Source organism: Melopsittacus undulatus, chromosome 3 (assembly GCF_012275295.1).
Source record: "Melopsittacus undulatus isolate bMelUnd1 chromosome 3, bMelUnd1.mat.Z, whole genome shotgun sequence".
In the NCBI taxonomy this organism is placed as follows: domain Eukaryota; kingdom Metazoa; phylum Chordata; class Aves; order Psittaciformes; family Psittaculidae; genus Melopsittacus; species Melopsittacus undulatus.
Genome location: NC_047529.1, coordinates 12,987,020 through 13,007,135, shown reverse-complemented (window position 1 = coordinate 13,007,135; position 20,116 = coordinate 12,987,020). Strand labels below are relative to the sequence as shown.

The 20,116-nt window shown below is 60.5% G+C and overlaps 1 protein-coding gene and 3 non-coding genes across 5 annotated transcripts; 3 read left to right on the top strand and 1 right to left on the bottom strand.

Moving 5' to 3' along the window:
- The first annotated feature begins 44 nt into the window (after positions 1–44).
- Positions 45–208, top strand: LOC115945628 (U1 spliceosomal RNA). The gene has a single exon (XR_004079929.2). It is a non-coding gene; the product is annotated as a U1 spliceosomal RNA (small nuclear RNA).
- Positions 209–1,635: 1,427 nt separating this feature from the next.
- Positions 1,636–1,799, bottom strand: LOC117435977 (U1 spliceosomal RNA). The gene has a single exon (XR_004549523.1). It is a non-coding gene; the product is annotated as a U1 spliceosomal RNA (small nuclear RNA).
- Positions 1,800–4,647: 2,848 nt separating this feature from the next.
- On the top strand, positions 4,648–4,811 carry LOC117435976 (U1 spliceosomal RNA). The gene has a single exon (XR_004549522.1). It is a non-coding gene; the product is annotated as a U1 spliceosomal RNA (small nuclear RNA).
- A 361-nt stretch (positions 4,812–5,172) lies between these two features.
- CAD (carbamoyl-phosphate synthetase 2, aspartate transcarbamylase, and dihydroorotase) lies at positions 5,173–20,114 on the top strand. 2 transcript variants are annotated; one of them, XM_034060322.1, is made up of 45 exons: positions 5,173–5,313; positions 5,577–5,716; positions 6,722–6,851; positions 7,445–7,587; positions 7,694–7,835; positions 8,341–8,512; positions 8,585–8,770; positions 8,845–8,957; positions 9,108–9,253; positions 9,336–9,467; positions 9,653–9,886; positions 9,974–10,195; positions 10,569–10,757; positions 11,208–11,332; positions 11,412–11,545; positions 11,625–11,737; positions 11,836–12,086; positions 12,158–12,404; positions 12,512–12,610; positions 12,702–12,926; positions 13,012–13,194; positions 13,303–13,521; positions 13,619–13,786; positions 13,858–14,040; positions 14,114–14,218; positions 14,298–14,546; positions 14,745–14,826; positions 14,994–15,160; positions 15,273–15,437; positions 15,518–15,649; positions 15,739–15,940; positions 16,029–16,219; positions 16,294–16,434; positions 16,526–16,621; positions 16,693–16,834; positions 16,974–17,021; positions 17,503–17,547; positions 17,638–17,792; positions 17,891–17,965; positions 18,054–18,266; positions 18,498–18,623; positions 18,738–18,893; positions 18,963–19,064; positions 19,170–19,264; positions 19,985–20,114. In XM_034060322.1, the coding sequence occupies exons 1-45, from the start codon at positions 5,229–5,231 to the stop codon at positions 20,085–20,087; spliced, it is 6,771 nt and encodes a 2,256-aa protein (XP_033916213.1). In that variant the 5' UTR covers positions 5,173–5,228; the 3' UTR covers positions 20,088–20,114. The 2 variants fall into 2 exon arrangements, with proteins under 2 accessions (XP_033916213.1, XP_033916214.1); XM_034060323.1 differs by lacking the exon at positions 16,974–17,021.
- The last annotated feature ends 2 nt before the right edge of the window (positions 20,115–20,116 follow it).

Genomic DNA, 20,116 nt, shown 5'->3' with positions numbered 1-20,116 from the left:
TGTGTGTTGTTTGGCGTGTGTTGGTGTGTGGGGGAGAGGCAGTCATACTTACCTGGCAGGGGAGACACCATGATCAAGCAGGTGGTTTTCCCAGGGCGAGGCTCATCCCTTGCACTCCGGGTGTGCTGACCCCTGCGATTTCCCCAAATGCGGGAAACTCTACTGCATAATTTGTGGTAGTGGGGGACTGCGTTCGCGCTCTCCCCTGGTTTAACTGGTTCACAAAGAGAGAAAACAGAGCTTGAATAGCTTACGAAGGCTCACAGCGGCAGCTGATGTGCTCGTTCCGCATGAGTTGGCTTTGCTGTTTAAATAGCTTCTGAGCAGGGCAGTTTCTGCTCCTCAAGGGGTGTAGGGTCCGGACAGGGCCGTTTCGGTTCCGCACTGTGGGGAAGGCGGGACTTTACGGGCCGGGCACTGCAGAACCTCCTTTTCCCCGGTGTGCCGGTGTCGGAGAGAACAACCAGAAACAAGAGGACAACTCAATATGAGTTACACATCTTGTTCACTTTATTGATCACGATCGTCTATATTTATATGGTTACTGATAACTCACGTGCTACTAAAAACTGTTTCATTGGTTACATTGGTTTGTTCTTACGCCTATCTATACATAGCTATTGGCTAAGCCAGAATTTCCATGTTAGTCTTTGTGCCTGCTTACAATAGCTCAGTGTATTTGATACATACACAGTAATTGGCTGTATAAGATTGGATACATAATAGCTTGCTGTATTAGTGGAAACATGTACAGTGTAGCACACAGCAACTAGGATACAATTTGTTACATTAAGCGTATGAGAGTCTAGTCTCCAAAACCTGCTAACAGTTCACAAATGTGTCTTAACACATCCCAGTTTCTTATCTTGCTTGCACTGCTACTTTTGCTTCTTTACCCACAGCTTTCTTCATCCTCGGTTCGTGCCGAGCTCCACGTAGGCACTTGCTGACTTGGGACTGTGGCCTGCACTCCTCATAAACGCCATCTTCTAATGCTAAAACATCGGGATTGGGCACAATATGCCCACTGCTTTGCAGCCAGTCCACATGCTGGGGCCGCGCTAGAGGGTCTGGTTACTGCTGATATGAGAATGGGGCAGAGAGAAGCGGAGCTCTCCCTGGTTTGCGAGGCCTCAGCAGGACAACGGCTCTGTGGGTGCCAGTGCCGCGGGGTCCAGCACTGAACATAGGTTTTGAGGTGCAGCCTCACCAGTGCCGAGTACAGGGGGATGATCACTGCCCTGGCCCTGCTGCTCACACTATTGCTGATACAGGCCAGGATGCTCTTGGCTGCCTTGGCTGCCTGGCCACAAGCTGCTCATGGCCAGCAGCCACCAGTCAGCACCACCAGGTCCCTGTCCACCACTTTTTCCAGTGATTTCCAGTCACTCTTCCCCCAGCCTGTAGCGCTGTGAGAGGTTCTTGTGGCCCAGATACAGAACCCGGAACTTCACCTTGTTGAACCTCACACCAACGGCTACAGCCCATCCAGATCTCAAAACTGACTCACAGGACTATACTGTTTACCAAATGATGTCTACTTTGACCTTAGACAACATTGCAGAGCATGAAGTAGTGACAGTAACAAGATCTGCGCAAAAATCAATCCATTTCTATTCTTTAAACCGGTTAAACCAGGGGAGAGCGCGAACGCAGTCCCCCACTACCACAAATTATGCAGTAGAGTTTCCCGCATTTGGGGAAATCGCAGGGGTCAGCACACCCGGAGTGCAAGGGATGAGCCTCGCCCTGGGAAAACCACCTGCTTGATCATGGTGTCTCCCCTGCCAGGTAAGTATGACTGCCTCTCCCCCACACACCAACACACGCCAAACAACACACACACACCTCACGGACACCGCACCCCACCATACCCACACCAGCCCCGCACAACCGGACGCGCTCCCCACCCCTCTTCCTGCCGCCGCCGCGCTCCCAAACAGCGCCCGCGTGCGCCCGAGCCCACGGAGGTGGGTTTGTGTCTCGGGAGTCCCGTGATGCCTCGCGGTGCTCATTTGCATGGACCCTTCCCCACCCACAGACCCCACCTCACGGTTCCGGTCCCGTCCCGTCTCCTCTCCGCCGGTGCTCTCAGCGCCATTCCCCGGTCTCGTTGCCGCCTCTCGCCACCGTTAACGAGCCCGGCCAGCCCCGGTGCTGTCTCACGCCGGTTCTCACCCGCCCACCTGCACGTCGAGCTGTTCCCACCCGTTTCTCCCCACACGTTATGAGCCATGGTTCACGTTTGCCCCCAGTTTCCCTCATGGCCGTTTCTGGGCTCTGGCCTTGCTCCACGAGTGCAGCGTGTGCCACTGTCACACACCAGCAGCCCTCGAGCAGCCAGCGTGTCCCTCAGCAGCTCTGACTTCCCGTGCTGACGGTCTTCTCTTTGTGGCTGTGGGGCTGGAGCGGAGTCAACAGCAGCACCCACCTGCTCCGACACCCATTGAGAGTCCCAACAGCCGTGCCTAGGCACTGATGCATGGAAAAACTCCAAAACTCGTTAAAGTTGTAAAGTAGGAATGCTTTTATTCAGCGCTGAGGTGCATGGGGGTAGCTCCTCCAAAGTATGCACACTTCAGGGTTGTTTTCCCTTTACATTTATTCTCTTAAGGTATACATATGCATTAGGTTAGTCAATACATCTATATATATTTATTATCTATTCCTGCTTTGTATTATAGTGAGCTAGAAGGTCCTTTGCACCTGCACAGTGCTCCCCCCCCGGCCATGGGCAAGGGTCTCAGGATGAAGTAAATGAGTCTTCCTCTTGTGGGCAGGGGTCTTCAAGATGAAGTGTCTTCCTCACAGTGTACTTTTCACCTTTGGCACAGTTGAAGGCCCCAGTAATCACACAATTAGCTGAAACCTGCTATATCTGTATTTCTTTTGATTAACTAGCAAGGATTTAAGACAGTGTGACCTTCCTGCAAAATTAATTGCAGGACTGGCAAATAAGGAGTTTGTTTGGGAGGCTCTGTTCCTAAAGTAACAAACTAACTGATAAGCTGAAGGATGGTGTGAATTAATTAATGTTTATTGGAGTCACTAAATCCTGGTATCTCAACACAGACTTACAACACAGACGTTATTCTTTAAAGCTAAGGATACTTCTGAAGGTTACTGTGAAACAATTAACTAATGTTTTAGTGGGGCCACCAATTTCCACAGACTCACAACATAATTCTATGGTTTTCGGGCACTAGTTTTTCTTATACCAAGCCTCTTGTGCATTAATTGGAAGCCCCTCCTGTCCTACCCCCCTGTACATTAGCTAAATCCCCTGTATCAGCAGCAGGCATGGAATCGGGGGTCTGTGTGTGCCGAGGGTGTGCAGAGACTCGAGGGGTGACAGCCTGGAGCACTGGAGCTGTGGTGAGGCTGGGGTACTGCAAGCACTGCAATTCCCAGCCCCTCAGCTTCCTCAGGAAATGTTCCCTGGTGCTGTCATGGCACCCTGTGCCCGTGGTTTGGCTCTTCCGTGGGTACCTGCTCTTGCCATGCTGCTGGCAGCTTCCAGACCCCATGGTTCTGGCACCGGCGGTCACAGGCTGTGAACGCTTTTGCCCATCCACCCTGTACGTGCTGTAATGTTGGCCTTTCGACCAGAAGCCATTCCAGCGCCACCCAGAGGGGGCTGCCCAGCTACCAGAACCCAGCCCGATGTCTGGGGACCCGACTTTCTACTCTGGCTGCCTGTGGGGGTGAAAGCGATAAGAGTTGTGTGAGAAACAGTTTGAGAATGAGCTCTGAGGCCTTAATGCTTAACAAGCCCTGGGGCGATGAGTTGGGCTGTTGAAGGACACGGAAGGTCGCAAAACAAGCCTTGGGTGGATGGGTTGTGGCAGGAGTGTCAGTCGGAGCCAGACGATGCCGGGGTTGTGAGAGCGTCTGAGACAGGGGGGTGAAGCTGTCGCCGTCTGGCCAACGTGTGCTGCAACAGTGTTACTGGACTGTCTGCCTGGAGAGTTTTACAGGGGCCAATGAGACTGAACGTGGCGTGTTTGTGCAGGCTGGGAAAGTACCGAACAAGGGGAGAAAAAGGGCTGGCTTGTAATAAGGTTGGATTTGAGTCTCGATTGGGATTTGAGTCTCCTCATCAACTTGAGTCCGTGTCCTGACAACCACAGGCGGGGGACGCAGATCCCTTTGCCTCTGCAGGATCAGCCCCCAGTGGAGCTGAGCTCGTGTCCCCGGCCCCGCTGGGCACATCTCCCCTGGCGCACACACGGCGGCTCCGGCCTGGTCCCGCTCGGCTCTGACCGAGCCCTCGCCCGGCGGTTCCTGTCTCGGTGCCGAGCGCGGTTCCGGTGCGGGGGGACAGAAGGACCGAGCGGCCCCCGGTGCTCGAGAGACCGCGGGGCGAACCCGCAGGGGGCGCCTCGGTGAGAGCGGGGGAGGGGCCTTCAGGCAGGGGGCGTGTCCATGCAAATGAGTACCGCGAGGCATCACGGGACTGCCGCGACACAAAACCACCCCCGTGGGCTCGGGCGCACGCGGGCGCTGTGCGGGAGCGCGGCGGCGGCAGGAAGAGGGGTGGGGAGCGCGTCCGGTTGTGCGGGGCTGGTGTGGGTATGGTGGGGTGCGGTGTCCGTGAGGTGCGTGTGTGTTGTTTGGCGTGTGTTGGTGTGTGGGGGAGAGGCAGTCATACTTACCTGGCAGGGGAGACACCATGATCAAGCAGGTGGTTTTCCCAGGGCGAGGCTCATCCCTTGCACTCCGGGTGTGCTGACCCCTGCGATTTCCCCAAATGCGGGAAACTCGACTGCATAATTTGTGGTAGTGGGGGACTGCGTTCGCGCTCTCCCCTGGTTTAACTGGTTCAAGAACAGTTCACCAATGTCTTTTCAGCTTCATCCCCGCTCTCTTCAGTATGTCCTGAACGTTCTCTCTTTGTTCCCTTGCTCCCAGGCAGCTCCAACGCTGTCTGCCCCCGCTGGCTCTCGCTGCTGTCCGGCCGCTCTCCGTGCCCCGTCGCCGGTCACCACCCTTGATCCGCGGTCGTGTCCTGACTCGCGGCCCGCAGCTCACCCTCCCCTCGCCGCCGCGGTCCCGTGAGCCCGGTGCTGCGGCCGCTCCCCGCCTGCCGCCCCCCCCGCCCCGCCCCGCTCCATCGCGGGGACTGGCGCTGCCCGGCCCCGCCCCGGATCCTCCCGCTGCCGCCGCCACGGGGCACGCGCTTCGCTCGGTCGCCGCCGCGGAGCTGCCGGAGCGCACGTGGCGCTGCCATGGGCTGCTTGGTGCTGCAGGACGGGACGGAGCTGCGCGGCCGCCCCTTCGGGGCTGTGGGCACCGCCGCCCATGGGGAAGTCGGTGAGTGCGGCCAGAGGCGGGGCCCGACCTGGATCAGGTCCGGGCCGGCGGCGGATGTTGGGGGCGGCCCGAGCCCTGCGAGCGGCCGAGGGGGGAAGGGATGAGGGGGAAGGTCTGGTGACATCCCTCAGCTCGGCGCCTGCCGTGGGGCAGCAGCGGGGCTGGCCCGGGGGGATGGGGGCGGCTGTTCCAGGGCTCGAGTGCCTCCACCGGCAGGACTCGAGGCAGCCGCGATGCTCCGTGTCATCTGTTTGCGCTCGCAGTGTTCCAGACCGGTATGGTGGGGTACCCCGAAGCCCTCACTGACCCCTCCTACAAGGCGCAGATCCTGGTGCTCACCTACCCGCTTGTCGGTAACTACGGAGTACCCGGGGACGAGACCGACCCCTTTGGGCTCAGCAGGGTGAGTGAGCAGCGCTCTCTGGAGCACGGTGTCCCTGCGGCAGAGCCCCCGGGGCACTGCCATCCGCTGCCTGCAGGCACAGGGTGCCAGGGTGGGGCAGCACCAGTCCCCTGAGGCGCACATGGCCACAGGCATAGTTTGGCCCTGGTGCTTGGGCAGCACGGCCTTGGGGTGCTCCCCACTTCCATGCTCCCCAGGGGGAGCAGAGCTGGGCAGGAGGAGCCCCCAGTGTGCTGGAGCTGGGGTGCCCTTGCAACATGAGGGCAGCAGGGCTGTATGTCTGTTCTTAATGGGGTTCTGTTGCAGTGTGGGGGCCCCAGGACGAGGCAGGGTAGTGCAGTCCCTGTTCTAGGCCCCAGACCCCTCCCAGCCCCTCAGCCCCTGTGCTGCCTGTCCCGGGGCAGAGTCCAGGCCCCACTGCAGCAGCACTGACCCCAGGGGTCTCTCCTGCAAAGCCCCGTCCCACACTGGCAGAACCAGGAGCCCTTGGCCCTGTTCTTTCTCAGCTGGGGCCATGTGGGTCCCTGCTGAGCCCCTGCAGGTGCTGATCCTGGGAACCAGAGCCCTGTGGGATAAGACACACTGGCATGTTTGGGGCTCTGTGGGGAGGCTGTGGCTGGAGGGAGTGAGGCTTTCCCATGTGCTGAGCTGACGGGCCTGTGCTACAGCACATGCTGGCCTCTGGGATGCTGTGGTCCAGCAGCACTGGGGGCCTTGGCACCCCATCCTGGGGCTCAGCTGAATCAAGCCTCAACCTCACAGGGCTGTGTATGGGGCAGAATGGGGGCTGTCACAGCCCAGCATGCTGTGTAGGGTGACAGTGGGAGCTTGTCCTGTGCCATGGGCTACAGATGGGGTCTCTGTCCCATGGGACTGCCCCAGGCTGTAGCTGTCCTGATGTGCCCCATGGAGACAGCCAGGCTGGGCACCCAAGGGGCACACAGGGCTACTCTCGGGCTGGTGACCTATGCCCAACCATGCTCACCCTCCCACCACTGCCCCCAGTGGTTCGAGTCCAGCAAGATCCATGTGGCTGCCCTGGTGGTGGGTGAGTGCTCGGCGACCCCCAGCCACTGGAGTGCATCCCGCTCCCTGGACCAGTGGCTTAAGGAGCAGAACATCCCCGGGCTGGAAGGTGGGACTGGGGAGACCATGGGATTGGGTGGGGGTTGGCTGTGGGTCAGAGAGTTCTGACCCAAACCTGTCTCTGTGTTGGGAAGCTGGTGAAGGGTCTGGAGCACAAGTGTTAGGAGGAGCAGTGGAAGGAACTAGGGTTGTTTAGTCTGGAGAAGGATCAGCAGGGGCCTCATAGCTCTCTACAGTTACCTGAAAAAGATTGTAGTGAGGTGAGGGTTGGTGTTTTCTAAGTAACAAGATAGTACAAGAGGAAATGGCCTCAAGCTGCACTAGGGGAGGTTTAGATTGGATGTTAGGAAAATGTCTTCACCAAAAAAGATTTCAGGCACTGGAACAGGCTGCCCAGGGCAGTGGTGGAATCACCATCCCTGCAAGCGTTCGAAAGCCGTGTAGATGAGGCCATTAATGACATAGGTCAGTGGTGGACTTGGCAGTCCTGGGGTAACGGTTGGACATGATGATCTTTAAGGTCTTTTCTAACCCAGTTGATTGTGTGTTTTGCCCCCCTGGGGGCTGAGCCAGCCAGGGGTGGCAGTGCTGTGTTGGGGTGGGATGGGGCTCTGGGGTCTGTGTCTCACAGCCCATCTGCAGGGGTGGACACTCGGGCCCTAACAAAGAAGATCCGTGAGAATGGGACTCTGCTGGGGAAGCTGCTGCCAGATGGGACCCCCATGAAGGATCTCTCCTTTGAGGACCCGAACAAACGGCACCTGGTGCAGGAGGTGTCACTGAAGGTGGGACTGGGAGGGCTGGAGCCTGGCTGGGGCCATGGGTGCAGGTGGCTGTAGGGGAAACCGGGGCTGTGGAGGGCAGGACAATCCACAGTCCCCCTTCCTGCAGGCCCCCTGTGTGTTCAACCCCAGTGGGTCGCTGCGCATCACAGCCGTCGACTGCGGCCTCAAGTATAACCAAGTGCGGTGCCTGTGTGAGCGGGGAGCAGCAGTCACTGTGGTGCCCTGGGACCATCCACTGGACACCGCAGGTGGGATGGCAGCAGCTGAGGGTATCCCAGGGCCCTGCCAAGGGCTGGGGGCTGAAGCAAGGGCCAGTGGTTCAGTACTGGAGGAGCAGGGAACCATGTCCTGCTCCATGCTGTGTGGATGGGGAGCTTTGATGCCATCCTTTCTGAGGACTTTGGGGCTTGGGGCCCTCAGTGTGACCATGCAGGGAGGGGGGGACCTGGGCTGGGTGCCTTTCTGTGGGATGGGGGACTCTTGACTGTGGTGCTAGGGTGGCCTAATGTGACCCTGTGGAGGGAGTCATGGAGTGGGTGTGCAACTGGGGAGGCCTTGCTGCCACCTGGATGGGTGTTGTGGGTTCAGGGCACCTTGGTGTGACCCTGCTGGGGTGTCAGGGGCACTGTAGGTTTGGGGGCTTCACTGTTGGTAGCCGTGGAGTCCTGCTGTGACCATGCAGAGCTCTGGGGGTGCTGGGGCCCTCTGTGATCTTGGGGGTTCCACTCTGACCCTGCTGCTGTCTTGACACAGATTTTGATGGACTGTTCATCAGCAATGGCCCTGGGGATCCACAGCTCTGCCAGAAGACAGTGTCCAGCCTGCGGCAGGTGCTGGATGCAGCCCAGCCCAAGCCTGTCTTTGGGATCTGCCTGGGGCACCAGCTGCTCTCCCTGGCCCTTGGTGCCCACACCTACAAGATGAAGTGAGTGGGGGTCCGGGGTCATCACGAGGCCCCAGCTACCCAGGGCTGCCTGACGCCTGTCCTGCTGCCCAGGTACGGGAACCGTGGGCACAACCAGCCCTGCCTGCATGAGGACACACGGCGCTGCTTCATCACGGCACAGAACCACGGCTTTGCGGTGGAGGTGGGCAGCCTGCCGCCGGGCTGGGCCCCGCTCTTCACCAACGCCAATGATGGCTCCAATGAGGGCCTTGTCCATGAGCACAAGCCCTTCTTCAGGTGGGTGTGGGACTGTGGCTGAGAGGTCTTGAGGGGGGGGTGTGAGGCTGTGCCCTGCCTGACCCTCTCCACAGCGTCCAGTTTCACCCCGAGCACTGTGCTGGCCCCACGGACCTGGAGGGGCTCTTCGATGTCTTCATGGAGACTGCACGGGACCTGAAGAGTGGAGATGGGAGCACCCAGACAGGTGGATGTGAGGCAGGAAGGGACGGCCATGCCTTTGGCTCTGGGGCCGTGGGACAGGGGACAGGCTATGTGGGGGCAATAGACCGGGCTGTGTGCCTGGGGCTGTGCACAGGCTGTGTCACCCTGCCACTAGCATTACATGTCCCTCCAGTGCGGGAGCGCCTGCGGGACTGGCTGACCTATGATAAGGCACCGACGGGGAGCCAGGATGGAGCCCGACCCCGCAAGGTGCTGATCCTGGGCTCCGGCGGCCTCTCCATTGGGCAGGCAGGAGAGTTTGACTACTCGGGGTCACAGGTGAGCACCCACCCTGGTGGCACAGGGGCAGTGGAGGTGACTACAGAGTGGTCACAGCTGTGACCCTTCTGCTTCTCATAAGGCCATCAAAGCACTGAAGGAGGAGAACATCCAGACAGTGCTGATCAACCCAAACATTGCCACAGTGCAGACCTCCAAGGGGCTGGCAGACAAGGTCTACTTCCTCCCCATCACTCCTGAGTACGTCACCCAGGTGAGCAGTGGTTTTGGGGGTGCAGGGATAGCAGGCCTGGGGAGCAAGGGGATGATAGAGGGTCTGATACACAGAGGGCTGGGTGGCATATAGGGGAATCCATGAGGAGCAGCACAGGCATGGTGGTAGCTGGAGGGCACGGGGCATTCTGTGCGTCCCTGCCCCACCACCCTGTCTTCCCCCAGGTGATCCGGAATGAGCGCCCTGATGGGGTGCTGCTGACCTTTGGGGGGCAGACGGCTCTCAACTGCGGTGTGGAGCTCACCAAGGCAGGCGTGCTAGAGCGGTACCACGTGCGGGTGCTGGGCACCCCTGTCACCTCCATCGAGATGACAGAGGATCGCAAGGTGTTCGCGGAGAAGATGGAGGAGATCGGGGAGCACGTGGCACCCAGCGAGGCTGCTGCCTCCCTGGAGCAGGTCTGAGGGTGGGATGAGGGGTAGTTGTGGGGCAGGGTTGGGGTGCTGTTCTCCTCATTCCCATCATGACCCTGTTGCTCTCTGCAGGCGCAGGCTGCGGCCGAGCGGTTGGGGTACCCAGTGCTGGTGCGCTCTGCCTATGCCCTTGGGGGCCTGGGTTCTGGCTTTGCCAGCACTCGGGAGGAGCTCGTGGCACTGGTAAGCCAGGCCTTTACCCACACCTCCCAGGTCCTGGTGGATAAGTCCCTGAAGGGCTGGAAGGAGATCGAGTACGAGGTGGTGCGGGATGCCTATAACAACTGCGTCACGGTATGGGATGAGGGGAGACCTCTGGGTGTGCTGGGAGGACTGATGAAGGAGCGGGTGCTGTAGGGTTGGGGGCTGGACACCCATCCCTAGGGAGGGTTCCCCAGTGCCTTCCATGGTGCCAGCATGGCTGCTGTATGTTACCAGGAGCTGTGCCCTTGAGCCAGACCCCCACACCTTCACATGCTCTGTGTCAGCTGCAACACATGCAGTGTCCTGGGGGCTCATGTTCAAGCCCTGGCTGTGCATGAGAGTCCCTTTTGGTCCAGTGGGAGCCAGGAGGGACCTGCCTGGGGCAGCAGCAGCCAAGAGCATGCCACAGGCAGCATGTGGAGCAGTTGGGACCCCTCAGCCCAAAGTGTCCCCCCACTGCCAGGTGTGCAACATGGAGAACCTGGACCCACTGGGGATCCACACAGGCGAGTCCATTGTCGTGGCACCCAGCCAGACCCTCAACGACACCGAGTACTTCATGCTGCGGCGCACGGCCGTGAAGGTGGTGCAGCACCTGGGCATTGTGGGCGAGTGCAACATCCAGTTTGCTCTGAACCCTGAGTCGGAGCAGGTGAGTGTGGCTCCACAAGGGCAGTGCTCTGACCTCCTGTGCCCCCTGGCCAGCTCTGCTCTGTGGAACCCAGGTCTGGGTCCTGCCCAGTGCTGTCCCATAGGCTGTGGCTCACCAGCCTCCCCACCCTGTGGCACCTGGGGGCCAGTGGATCTCACTGTGTCAGCTCAGCCAGCTCCTGTGAATGCAGCAGTGCTGGATCTCACTCCCTCCCAGCGCTGTGCGTCGTCCTTAGATGGTCTCTGCCGGGCTCCATCCTGCCATAGCCATCAGTGATGGTTGTCCTTCCACAGCCCACCTGCCCCCACATTTGGTCCCTCTCACTATTTGCATCCCTTACGTGCTAGTGACTGTTCAGTGCCATGCGAGCAGCCACAGTGCCAGGGGAGCTCTGCCACAGGGACCACATTCTGCACTGCCCCACTAACCCTGCCTGCCTGCTGCCTGCAGTACTACATCATTGAGGTGAACGCCCGGCTCTCCCGCAGCTCAGCCCTGGCCAGCAAGGCCACTGGCTACCCCCTGGCCTACGTGGCAGCCAAGCTGGCCCTGGGCATCCCCCTACCCCTGCTCAGGTAATGGCACTGCTGCAGGTGGGATGCGGCACCCCCCTGGCGGGACAGTTGCAGCTGCTGACCCCTGTCCCTTCCCCAGGAACTCCGTCACCAACTCCACCACAGCCAACTTTGAGCCCAGCCTGGACTACTGTGTGGTGAAGATCCCACGCTGGGACCTCAGTAAGTTCCTGCGAGTCAGCACCAAGATCGGCAGCTGCATGAAGAGTGTGGGTGAGCACAGGGCAGGTGGGCAGCAGGAGTGAGCAGCACAGCGGGCACAGGGTCCAGCTGCTCACGGCCCTGTCGGCAGGGGAGGTGATGGCCATTGGGAGGAACTTCGAGGAGGCTTTCCAGAAGGCGCTGAGGATGGTGGATGAGAACTGCATGGGCTTTGACCACACTGTGAAGCCAGCCTCAGATGTGGTGAGCGCTGGGGAGCTGGGGTTGTGGGTCCATGCTGCCAGTGCAGTCCTGCCTGTCCCCTGCCTGGCCCCGCTCACCACTCCACCCTGGCCTCACAGGAGCTGGAGACACCAACAGACAAGCGGATCTTCGTGTTGGCGGCCGCGCTGAGGGCCGGCTACTCCATTGAGCGGCTCTATGAGCTCACCAAGATTGATCGCTGGTTCCTGCACAAGATGAAGAACATCACGGACCATGCGGTGCTGCTGGAGTCGTACCGCGAGGAGCAGAGCACCATGCCCCCAGCCGTGCTCAAGCGGGCCAAGCAGCTCGGCTTCTCCGACAAGCAGGTGGCCCTGGCTGTGCTCAGGTAATGTGGGGAGGGAGCAGCCCCACTCTGAGCCTCAACACAGGTCCTGGCACTCACCCTGCCCCTCACAGCACCGAGCTGGCCGTGCGGAAGATGCGGCATGACCTGAAGATCCTGCCCGTGGTGAAGCAGATCGACACTGTGGCAGCAGAGTGGCCAGCACAAACCAACTACCTGTACCTGACCTACAACGGCACCGAGCATGACCTGGCCTTCCGTGAGCCCCACGTCATGGTCATCGGCTCTGGTGTCTACCGCATCGGCAGCAGTGTTGAGTTCGACTGGTGTGCTGTCGGCTGCATCCAGGAGCTCCGCAAGGTCAGCCTGGCCCCAACAGCCCACAAGGCCTCGTGGTTGGGTGTACCTGGGCAGAGGATGAGGCCAGGGAGGAGTTGGGGTCTCACCTTATCCTGCTCCTCTGGCAGATGGGCTTCAAGACAATCATGGTGAACTACAACCCCGAGACGGTGAGCACAGACTATGACATGTGCGACCGCCTCTACTTTGATGAGATCTCCTTCGAGGTGAGCAGGGCTGGGGCCCAGCCTGCTGGGGGAGGGTGAGGGCTGCCATGGTCCCTTTCCAGCCATGACCTTGCCTTACGTGTTACCACAGGTTGTGATGGACATCTACGAGCTGGAGAACCCTGAGGGTGTGATCCTGTCCATGGGTGGGCAGCTGCCCAACAACATTGCCATGGCCCTGCACCGGCAGCAGTGCCGCATCCTGGGCACCTCTCCAGAGGCCATTGACTCGGCTGAGAACCGCTTCAAGTTCTCCCGTCTGCTCGACTCCATCGGCATCAGCCAGCCCCTCTGGAAGGAGCTCTCTGACATGGAGGTGGGGGGACAATGAGGGTGATGGGGCTACCCCAGTGGGGAGCAGCCGTCTGCAGGGTTCCCTGAGGGTGCTATGTCTCCTGCAGTCAGCCAAGCACTTCTGCTGCAAGGTTGGGTACCCCTGTGTCGTGCGCCCCTCCTATGTGCTGAGTGGTGCTGCCATGAACGTGGCCTACTCAGACAGTGACCTGGAGAAGTTCCTGAGCAACGCTGTGGCCGTTTCCAAGGAGCAGCCTGTTGTCATCTCCAAGTTCATCCAGGAGGCCAAGGTCCATCCAGGAGGCTGCTCTTGCCCCAGGGCATCCCTGCTCCCCATGAGAAATCTATCCTCCTGCTTGAGTACCTGTGGCAGGCTGTGACCATGTTCCTGCTTACAGGAGATAGATGTGGACGCAGTGGCCTGTGATGGCATGGTGGTGGCCATCGCCATCTCAGAGCATGTGGAGAATGCTGGGGTGCACTCAGGTGATGCTACACTGGTGACGCCTCCCCAGGACATCACCCCCAAAACACTGGAGCGCATCAAGGCCATCGTCCATGCCATTGGTCAGGAGCTGCAAGTCACTGGGCCCTTTAACCTGCAGCTCATTGCCAAGGTATCCTTGTGTGGGGGCCCATGCTGGACCACCACAGTGCTGGCAGGAGAACACCCTGTGTCCCCAGACATGCTTCATGCTGTCCCCTCTCCCCCAGGATGATCAGCTGAAGGTGATTGAGTGCAACGTCCGTGTCTCCCGCTCCTTCCCTTTTGTCTCCAAGACCCTGGGTGTGGACCTGGTAGCTCTGGCCAGCCAAGTGATCATGGGTGAAGATGTGGAGCCTGTGGGGCTGATGACAGGCACAGGCATCGTTGGTGTCAAGGTGAGCAGGGGGCTGCAGGGTCCAGGCTGGAGCACATGGCTGGGCAGCCCCTGAGCCTCTCCTGCCCCCAGGTGCCCCAGTTCTCCTTCTCACGCCTGGCGGGTGCTGATGTGGTGCTGGGCGTGGAGATGACCAGCACAGGTGAGGTGGCCTGCTTTGGGGAGAACCGCTGTGAGGCTTACCTGAAAGCCATGCTCAGCACTGGCTTCAAGATCCCCAAGAAGAACATCCTACTGACAATCGGCAGCTACAAGGTGTGTAGGGCTGGGGCAGGGGCTGGGGCCCATTTTCCCCCACTCCCTCTCACCAGCCATGGGGTTCTTGTAGAATAAGAGCGAGCTGCTGCCCACAGTGCGAACCTTGGAGAGCCTTGGCTACAACCTCTATGCCAGCCTTGGCACCGCTGACTTCTACACTGAGCACGGCATCAAGGTTGGAGCTGAGGGTCCGTTGGGGGCCGTGGGTGCCCTTGGGGCAGGCTCAGGGCCCTGATGGAAGTCACTGCTGGCAGGTGATGGCTGTAGATTGGCACTTTGAGGAGGCAGACGGCAGTGAGGCTGGCACCCGGGAGACCCAGCGCAGCATCCTGGACTACCTGGCCGAGAACCACTTTGAGATGGTCATCAACCTCTCAATGCGCAACTCGGGCGGGCGCCGGCTCTCCTCCTTTGTCACCAAGGGCTACCGCACGCGGCGCCTGGCCGTTGACTACTCTGTGCCGCTCATCATCGACATCAAGTGCACTAAGCTCTTTGTGGAGGTGGGCTGGGGTGTGGTGGGGCCCAAGGGATGTGGGTGCAGGGGAAGGGAGAAGAGGAGAGGCTGGGATAGGAAAGTGCTGCTGTGGTACATGGGCATTGCTGGGAGGTCATTTTTGAGTGCAGCTTGGCCAGACCTCTGCCCTGGTCCCAAGTGTCCCTGGAAAATGGGTCCTGTCTTATGGCTGTCATCTCCACAGGCACTTGGACAGATTGGGGCAGCCCCCCCACTGAAGATGCATGTGGACTGCATGACATCCCAGAAACTCATCCGCCTGCCAGGTAGATGGGACCAGGAGCCAGGGGCTCAGAGGGTGCAGCACTGGGAGTTGGGCAGGGCACACCTGAAGGTGCTGCAGGGAAAGGAGATAGTTCCCTGCTGTGCTGCCAGGGTGTCTGCATCCCCTGTGCCTGAGGGCTGCCTGTGCTGATGCTGCCCCACTCCCCAGGCCTGATTGATGTCCATGTCCATCTCCGTGAGCCGGGCAGCACCCACAAGGAGGACTTTGCATCAGGCACAGCAGCTGCCCTGGCTGGGGGTGTCACCATGGTGTGTGCCATGCCCAACACCAGCCCTGCTATCACTGACGCCACCTCCTTCACCCTGGTGCAGAAGGTGAGGGGCTACCCATGTGCCCTGTTTGGGTGCTGCGATGCCAAATGTGGTGCACTCACTGCCTGCAATGGGGCTGACCCTGGCTGGCACTCACCACCTCTCAACCCTGCAGCTGGCTGAGGCTGGGGCTCGCTGTGACTTTGCCCTCTTCCTGGGGGCTTCCTTGGACAACGCCAGCTTGCTGGGACCACTGGCCGGGGCAGCCGCTGGCCTCAAGATGTACTTGAACGACACCTTCTCCAACCTGCGGATGGACGATGTGTCACTGTGGATGGAGGTGAGCCATCACAGGTAGGGGCTGCCATGGCGCTGGACCTGGTTCCTGGTGCTGGTGCCCACCAACTCTGTCTCCCCCAGCACTTCGAGCAGTGGCCGCGGCACCTGCCCATCGTGGCACACGCGGAGCAGCAGACGGTGGCTGCTGTCCTGATGGTGGCCCAGCTGTACCAGCGGCCTGTGCACATCTGCCATGTGGCTCGCAGGGAGGAGGTGAGCGGTGGGGTGCAGTGGGGGGATTGTGAGCCCCAGTGATAGGGTGCGGGGCTGTTTGGAGTCCCCCCTCACTGCTTCCCCTGCAGATCCTCCTCATCAAGGCAGCCAAGCAGAAGGGGATCCCGGTGACATGTGAGGTGGCCCCACACCATCTCTTCCTGTGCTGGGATGACCTGGGGCGCCTCGGGGAGGGCCGAGCAGCTGTGCGGCCAGCACTGGGCACCCGCCAGGACATGGAGACGCTCTGGGAGAACATGGACACCATTGACTGCTTCGCAACAGACCACGGTGAGCCCTAGGGGGGTGGCAGCCATGGCATGGGGAGTATGGGATGAGGACAGCAGCAGGTCCTGCAATGATCAGCCCTGTCCCACAGCCCCCCATACACTGGATGAGAAGCAGGGGCCCAAGCCACCCCCTGGCTTCCCTGGACTGGAGACAATGCTGCCACTGCTGCTGACGGCTGTCTCTGAGGGGCGGCTCACTGTGGAGGACATCATCCAGCGCCTCTATGAGAACCCCCGCAAGATCTTCGGGCTGCCAGTACAAGAGGACACCTATGTAGAGGTGGGTCCCTGCATGCCCACTTCAGATCCAGCCCCAGCCCTGGCCCTGCTACTTCTGACCTGCTGTCCTTTCAGGTGGACTTGGAGCACGAGTGGATCATCCCCAGCTGCATGGCCTTCTCCAAGGCCCGCTGGACACCATTTGAGGGCATGAAAGTGAAGGGGACAGTGCGTAGGGTGGTCTTACGTGGGGAGGTTGCCTACATTGATGGGCAGGTAAGACCCCACATGCCCTTCTGCCTGTGTCAAGGTGGTCCCCCAGCCCTGGGGTCCCTAAGTACTGACCCCATCACCCCCATGCCTGCAGGTGCTAGTGCCCCCAGGCTATGGGCAGGATGTGAAGAAATGGCCCTCGGGCACTGTGCTGCCAGTGCATGCAGCCCCCAGCAAGGAGAGTGCAAAGGTACTGGGGTGTGTGGAGGAGGTGAGAGGCTCCGTGCCCTGCCCAAGCTCCAGCTCAGTCTCTTACTGCAGACCCCTGAGCGGCCCCGTCACGTGGTGGCTGGTGAGATGTTGCGTGGCCGAGCCCCCAGCCCCCGCCGAGCTGGCCCCACAGGTGATGGGCGCTTCCACCTCCCACCCCGCATCCACCGGGCCTCTGACCCAGGGCTGACAGGTAAGGAGGGGGATGTCATTGTCATGGTACAGTGGAGGCAGTGGGTGGGCAGCGGGGCAGCAAGCGTGTGCCGCCCCAGGGCCAGGTCTGGGGCCGCAGCTGGATGGCCCTGCTGATGCAGCCCTTGTGTCCTGTTCAGTGTTCCGGAGGCTGGGAGCTGTGCACCGCCCGGGCGCCCGAGGCACCGGTAATATCGGAGGGGGGACTCACTCTGACAATGAAACGTGGCTGTACTAATGGCACTAACCGCAGCTGATGAGTGCATCCCCTCCCCCAGGTGCCGTGTTGGCCCCGGGCTGCCCGTGCACACAGTGCCCACAGTGTAATGGGTTAGCGCAGTGTGGAGCAGGGCATGGCTGCGCCTGCCTGCTCCCCTCACCCAGCCCGCACGGCACCTCGGGGACCCCTCACCTGCCAGTGTGATTTGGGTTGCGTCTGATCATGTTTTGCGGGGCTCACGGGAAGTGGGGTGCGCAGTGCCATGCTGGGTCTTGGCCTGCCCTGTCTCTGGGTGGCTGTGGCCCTGGCACTGTGCCCCATGGTGTTTTCACACGGTGCTGCCAAGTGCCAGGAGGGCTGTTCTGTGCTGGCAGCACCGTGGGAGAGCAGTAGCCAGGGTACTGCAGCTGCGTGCACCTTCTAATGCCACTGCTCCCTCTCCCAACCAGCTGAGGACACCCGTGAGAAGGCCGGCAGGAAGCTGGCAGAGGCAGGTGAGTGCTCCATGGATCCGCGGTGGCTGCGTGTGCTGGGGCTCTGTGTGGCTATCCCTGTGGGCTGATCTGCTCTTCTCGGTACTACAGATCTGGCTGGGATCCAGGACAGCTACTTCTACCCACCGGGCTCCATCCCGCGCCAGGCATCCCCCCAGGGTGTACCTCACTTCCAGACATCCCCACTGCTGCACCCCCTTGTTGGGCAGCATGTCCTCTCCGTCCAGCAGTTCACCAAGGAGCAGGTGCCTGGCCTGGGTAGCAGGAGCAGGGCCATTGGCACCCAGATGAGTATGGGTCAGGGGCACTGCCCATGCCCTGTCTGAGCCTCCTTTCCCCGCAGATGTCGCATCTCTTCAATGTGGCGCACACCATGCGTATGCTGGTGCAGAAGGAGCGGAGCCTGGACATCCTCAAGGTGAGCCAGGTGTGGGGAGATTGCCCAGACCCCTGGGCACCCCAGGCACTGCTGTGAGAGCCCTGTGATGATGGTGTGGTCCCCACAGGGCAAGGTGATGGCATCCATGTTCTACGAGGCGAGCACAAGGACCAGCAGCTCCTTCGCAGCTGCCATGAGCCGGCTGGGAGGCTCTGTCCTGTCCTTCTCGGAGGCTACCTCCTCGGTGCAGAAGGGGGAGTCGCTGGCTGACTCCGTGCAGACCATGTGCTGCTATGCCGACGTGCTGGTGCTGCGGCACCCCCAGCCAGGCGCTGTTGAGGTGAATGGGGTTGGTGGGGCTGCCTGGTGCCTGCAGGGGGGGCAGCCACATCCTCCCTTGAGGGCACTTGGAGGACCTTCCCTGATGGTGGAGACCTGTGCTATGGGGCAGGGCTGTGTTTTCTCAGTGGGGCAGGCTGGACAGGTGTCAGGAGCAAGTGCCAGGTCCTGATATGTGTGGGGCTGGTGGGGGGCGTGTTGTGCCTGTGCTCATTCCTGCCTGTGCTCCCAGCTGGCTGCCAAGCACTGCCGCAAGCCTGTGATCAACGCCGGGGATGGGGTAGGGGAGCACCCCACACAGGCACTGCTGGACATCTTCACCATCCGTGAGGAGCTGGGCACTGTCAATGGCATGACGGTATGGCACTGGGAGCCATGGCTGCCCCCCCAAAGTGCTGTGGGGCTAAAAGGTCATTTTCTGGGGCGGGGGGAGCTTCTGGGGACCACAGGTCAGGCTGACCACTCTCCACAGATCACCATGGTGGGTGACCTGAAGCACGGGCGCACAGTGCACTCCCTGGCACGCCTGCTCACCCAGTACCGTGTCAACCTGCGCTACGTGACCCCCCCTGGACTCCGCATGCCCACTGACATCACCAGCTTTGTGGCCTCCAAGGGCATCAAGCAGGTGAGCAAGAGGGATGGAGGGATTTTGGGCCACACACCCCCTGTGGACCTACTGACAGTGCCTCTCCAGGAGGAGTTTGGAAGCATTGAGGAGGCACTGCCAGACACGGATGTGCTCTACATGACCCGCATCCAGAAGGAACGCTTCCGTGTGGCTGAGGAGTATGAAGCTGTGAGTGAGAGGGAGGTGGGGGGAACTCTGGTGGGAGGTGTCAGCCCATGGGGTGGCAGCTTTGTGGCATGGACTCAGAGCTGCCCCCATACCCTCCCCACACAGTGTTTTGGACAGTTCATTCTCACACCCCACATCATGACCCGGGCCAAAGAGAAGATGGTGGTGATGCACCCTCTGCCCCGTGTCAATGAGATCAGGTATGAGCAGGGCAGCAGGGGTGCAGGGATCAAGTGTCCTGCAGCAATGCGGGCTGTGGTGTGGGGGCCAGGGGAGGGTTGGGGGAGCTGTGGCTGGGGTTTGCTGGGTTGTGGGGTCTTGGAGTGATGGGGAATGGGGTGTGCTGGGCAGGAAGGGGGGGTCCTGAGATGATGGGGGCTGCAGTGTTGGGGTTGGGAGGTTGGAGCTGGGGCTGCGGTGTTGGGGTTGGGAGGTTGGGGGAGCTGGGGCTGGAGTGTTGGGCAGTGGTTGGTAGGCCATGGGGTGATGGGCAATGAGGTGTGCTGGAGGCTGTGTGTCTGGGGGTCTGTGGGGTCTCAGGGTGCTGGGGTGTGTACTCTGTGCTCTGTGTGTGCTCTGTCTGTGTTGTGTGCTCTGCTCTGTGTCTGTGCTCTATGCTCTGTGTACACTCTGTGCTGTGTGTGTGCTTTGCGTGCTCTGTGCTCTGTGTATGTGCTGTGTGTGTGCTCTATGCTCTGTGTATGTGCTCTGTGTATGCTGTGCTCTGTGTGCTCTATGCTCTGTACACTCTGCTGTGTGTGCTCTGTGCTCTGTGTGTGCTCTGTGCATGCTCTGTGCTGTGTGTGTGCTGTGTATGCTCTGTGCTGTGTATGCTCTGTGCTGTGTCTGTGCTGTGTGTGCTGTGTCTGTGCTGTGTACGCTGTACCCGCACGGTGCCCGTGCTGACGCCGGTCTCGCAGCGTGGAGGTAGACTCGGACCCGCGCGCCGCGTACTTCCGTCAGGCGGAGAACGGGATGTACATCCGGATGGCGCTGCTGGCCACGGTGCTGGGCCGCTACTGACACAATAAACGCGTCACTCAACCGCGACC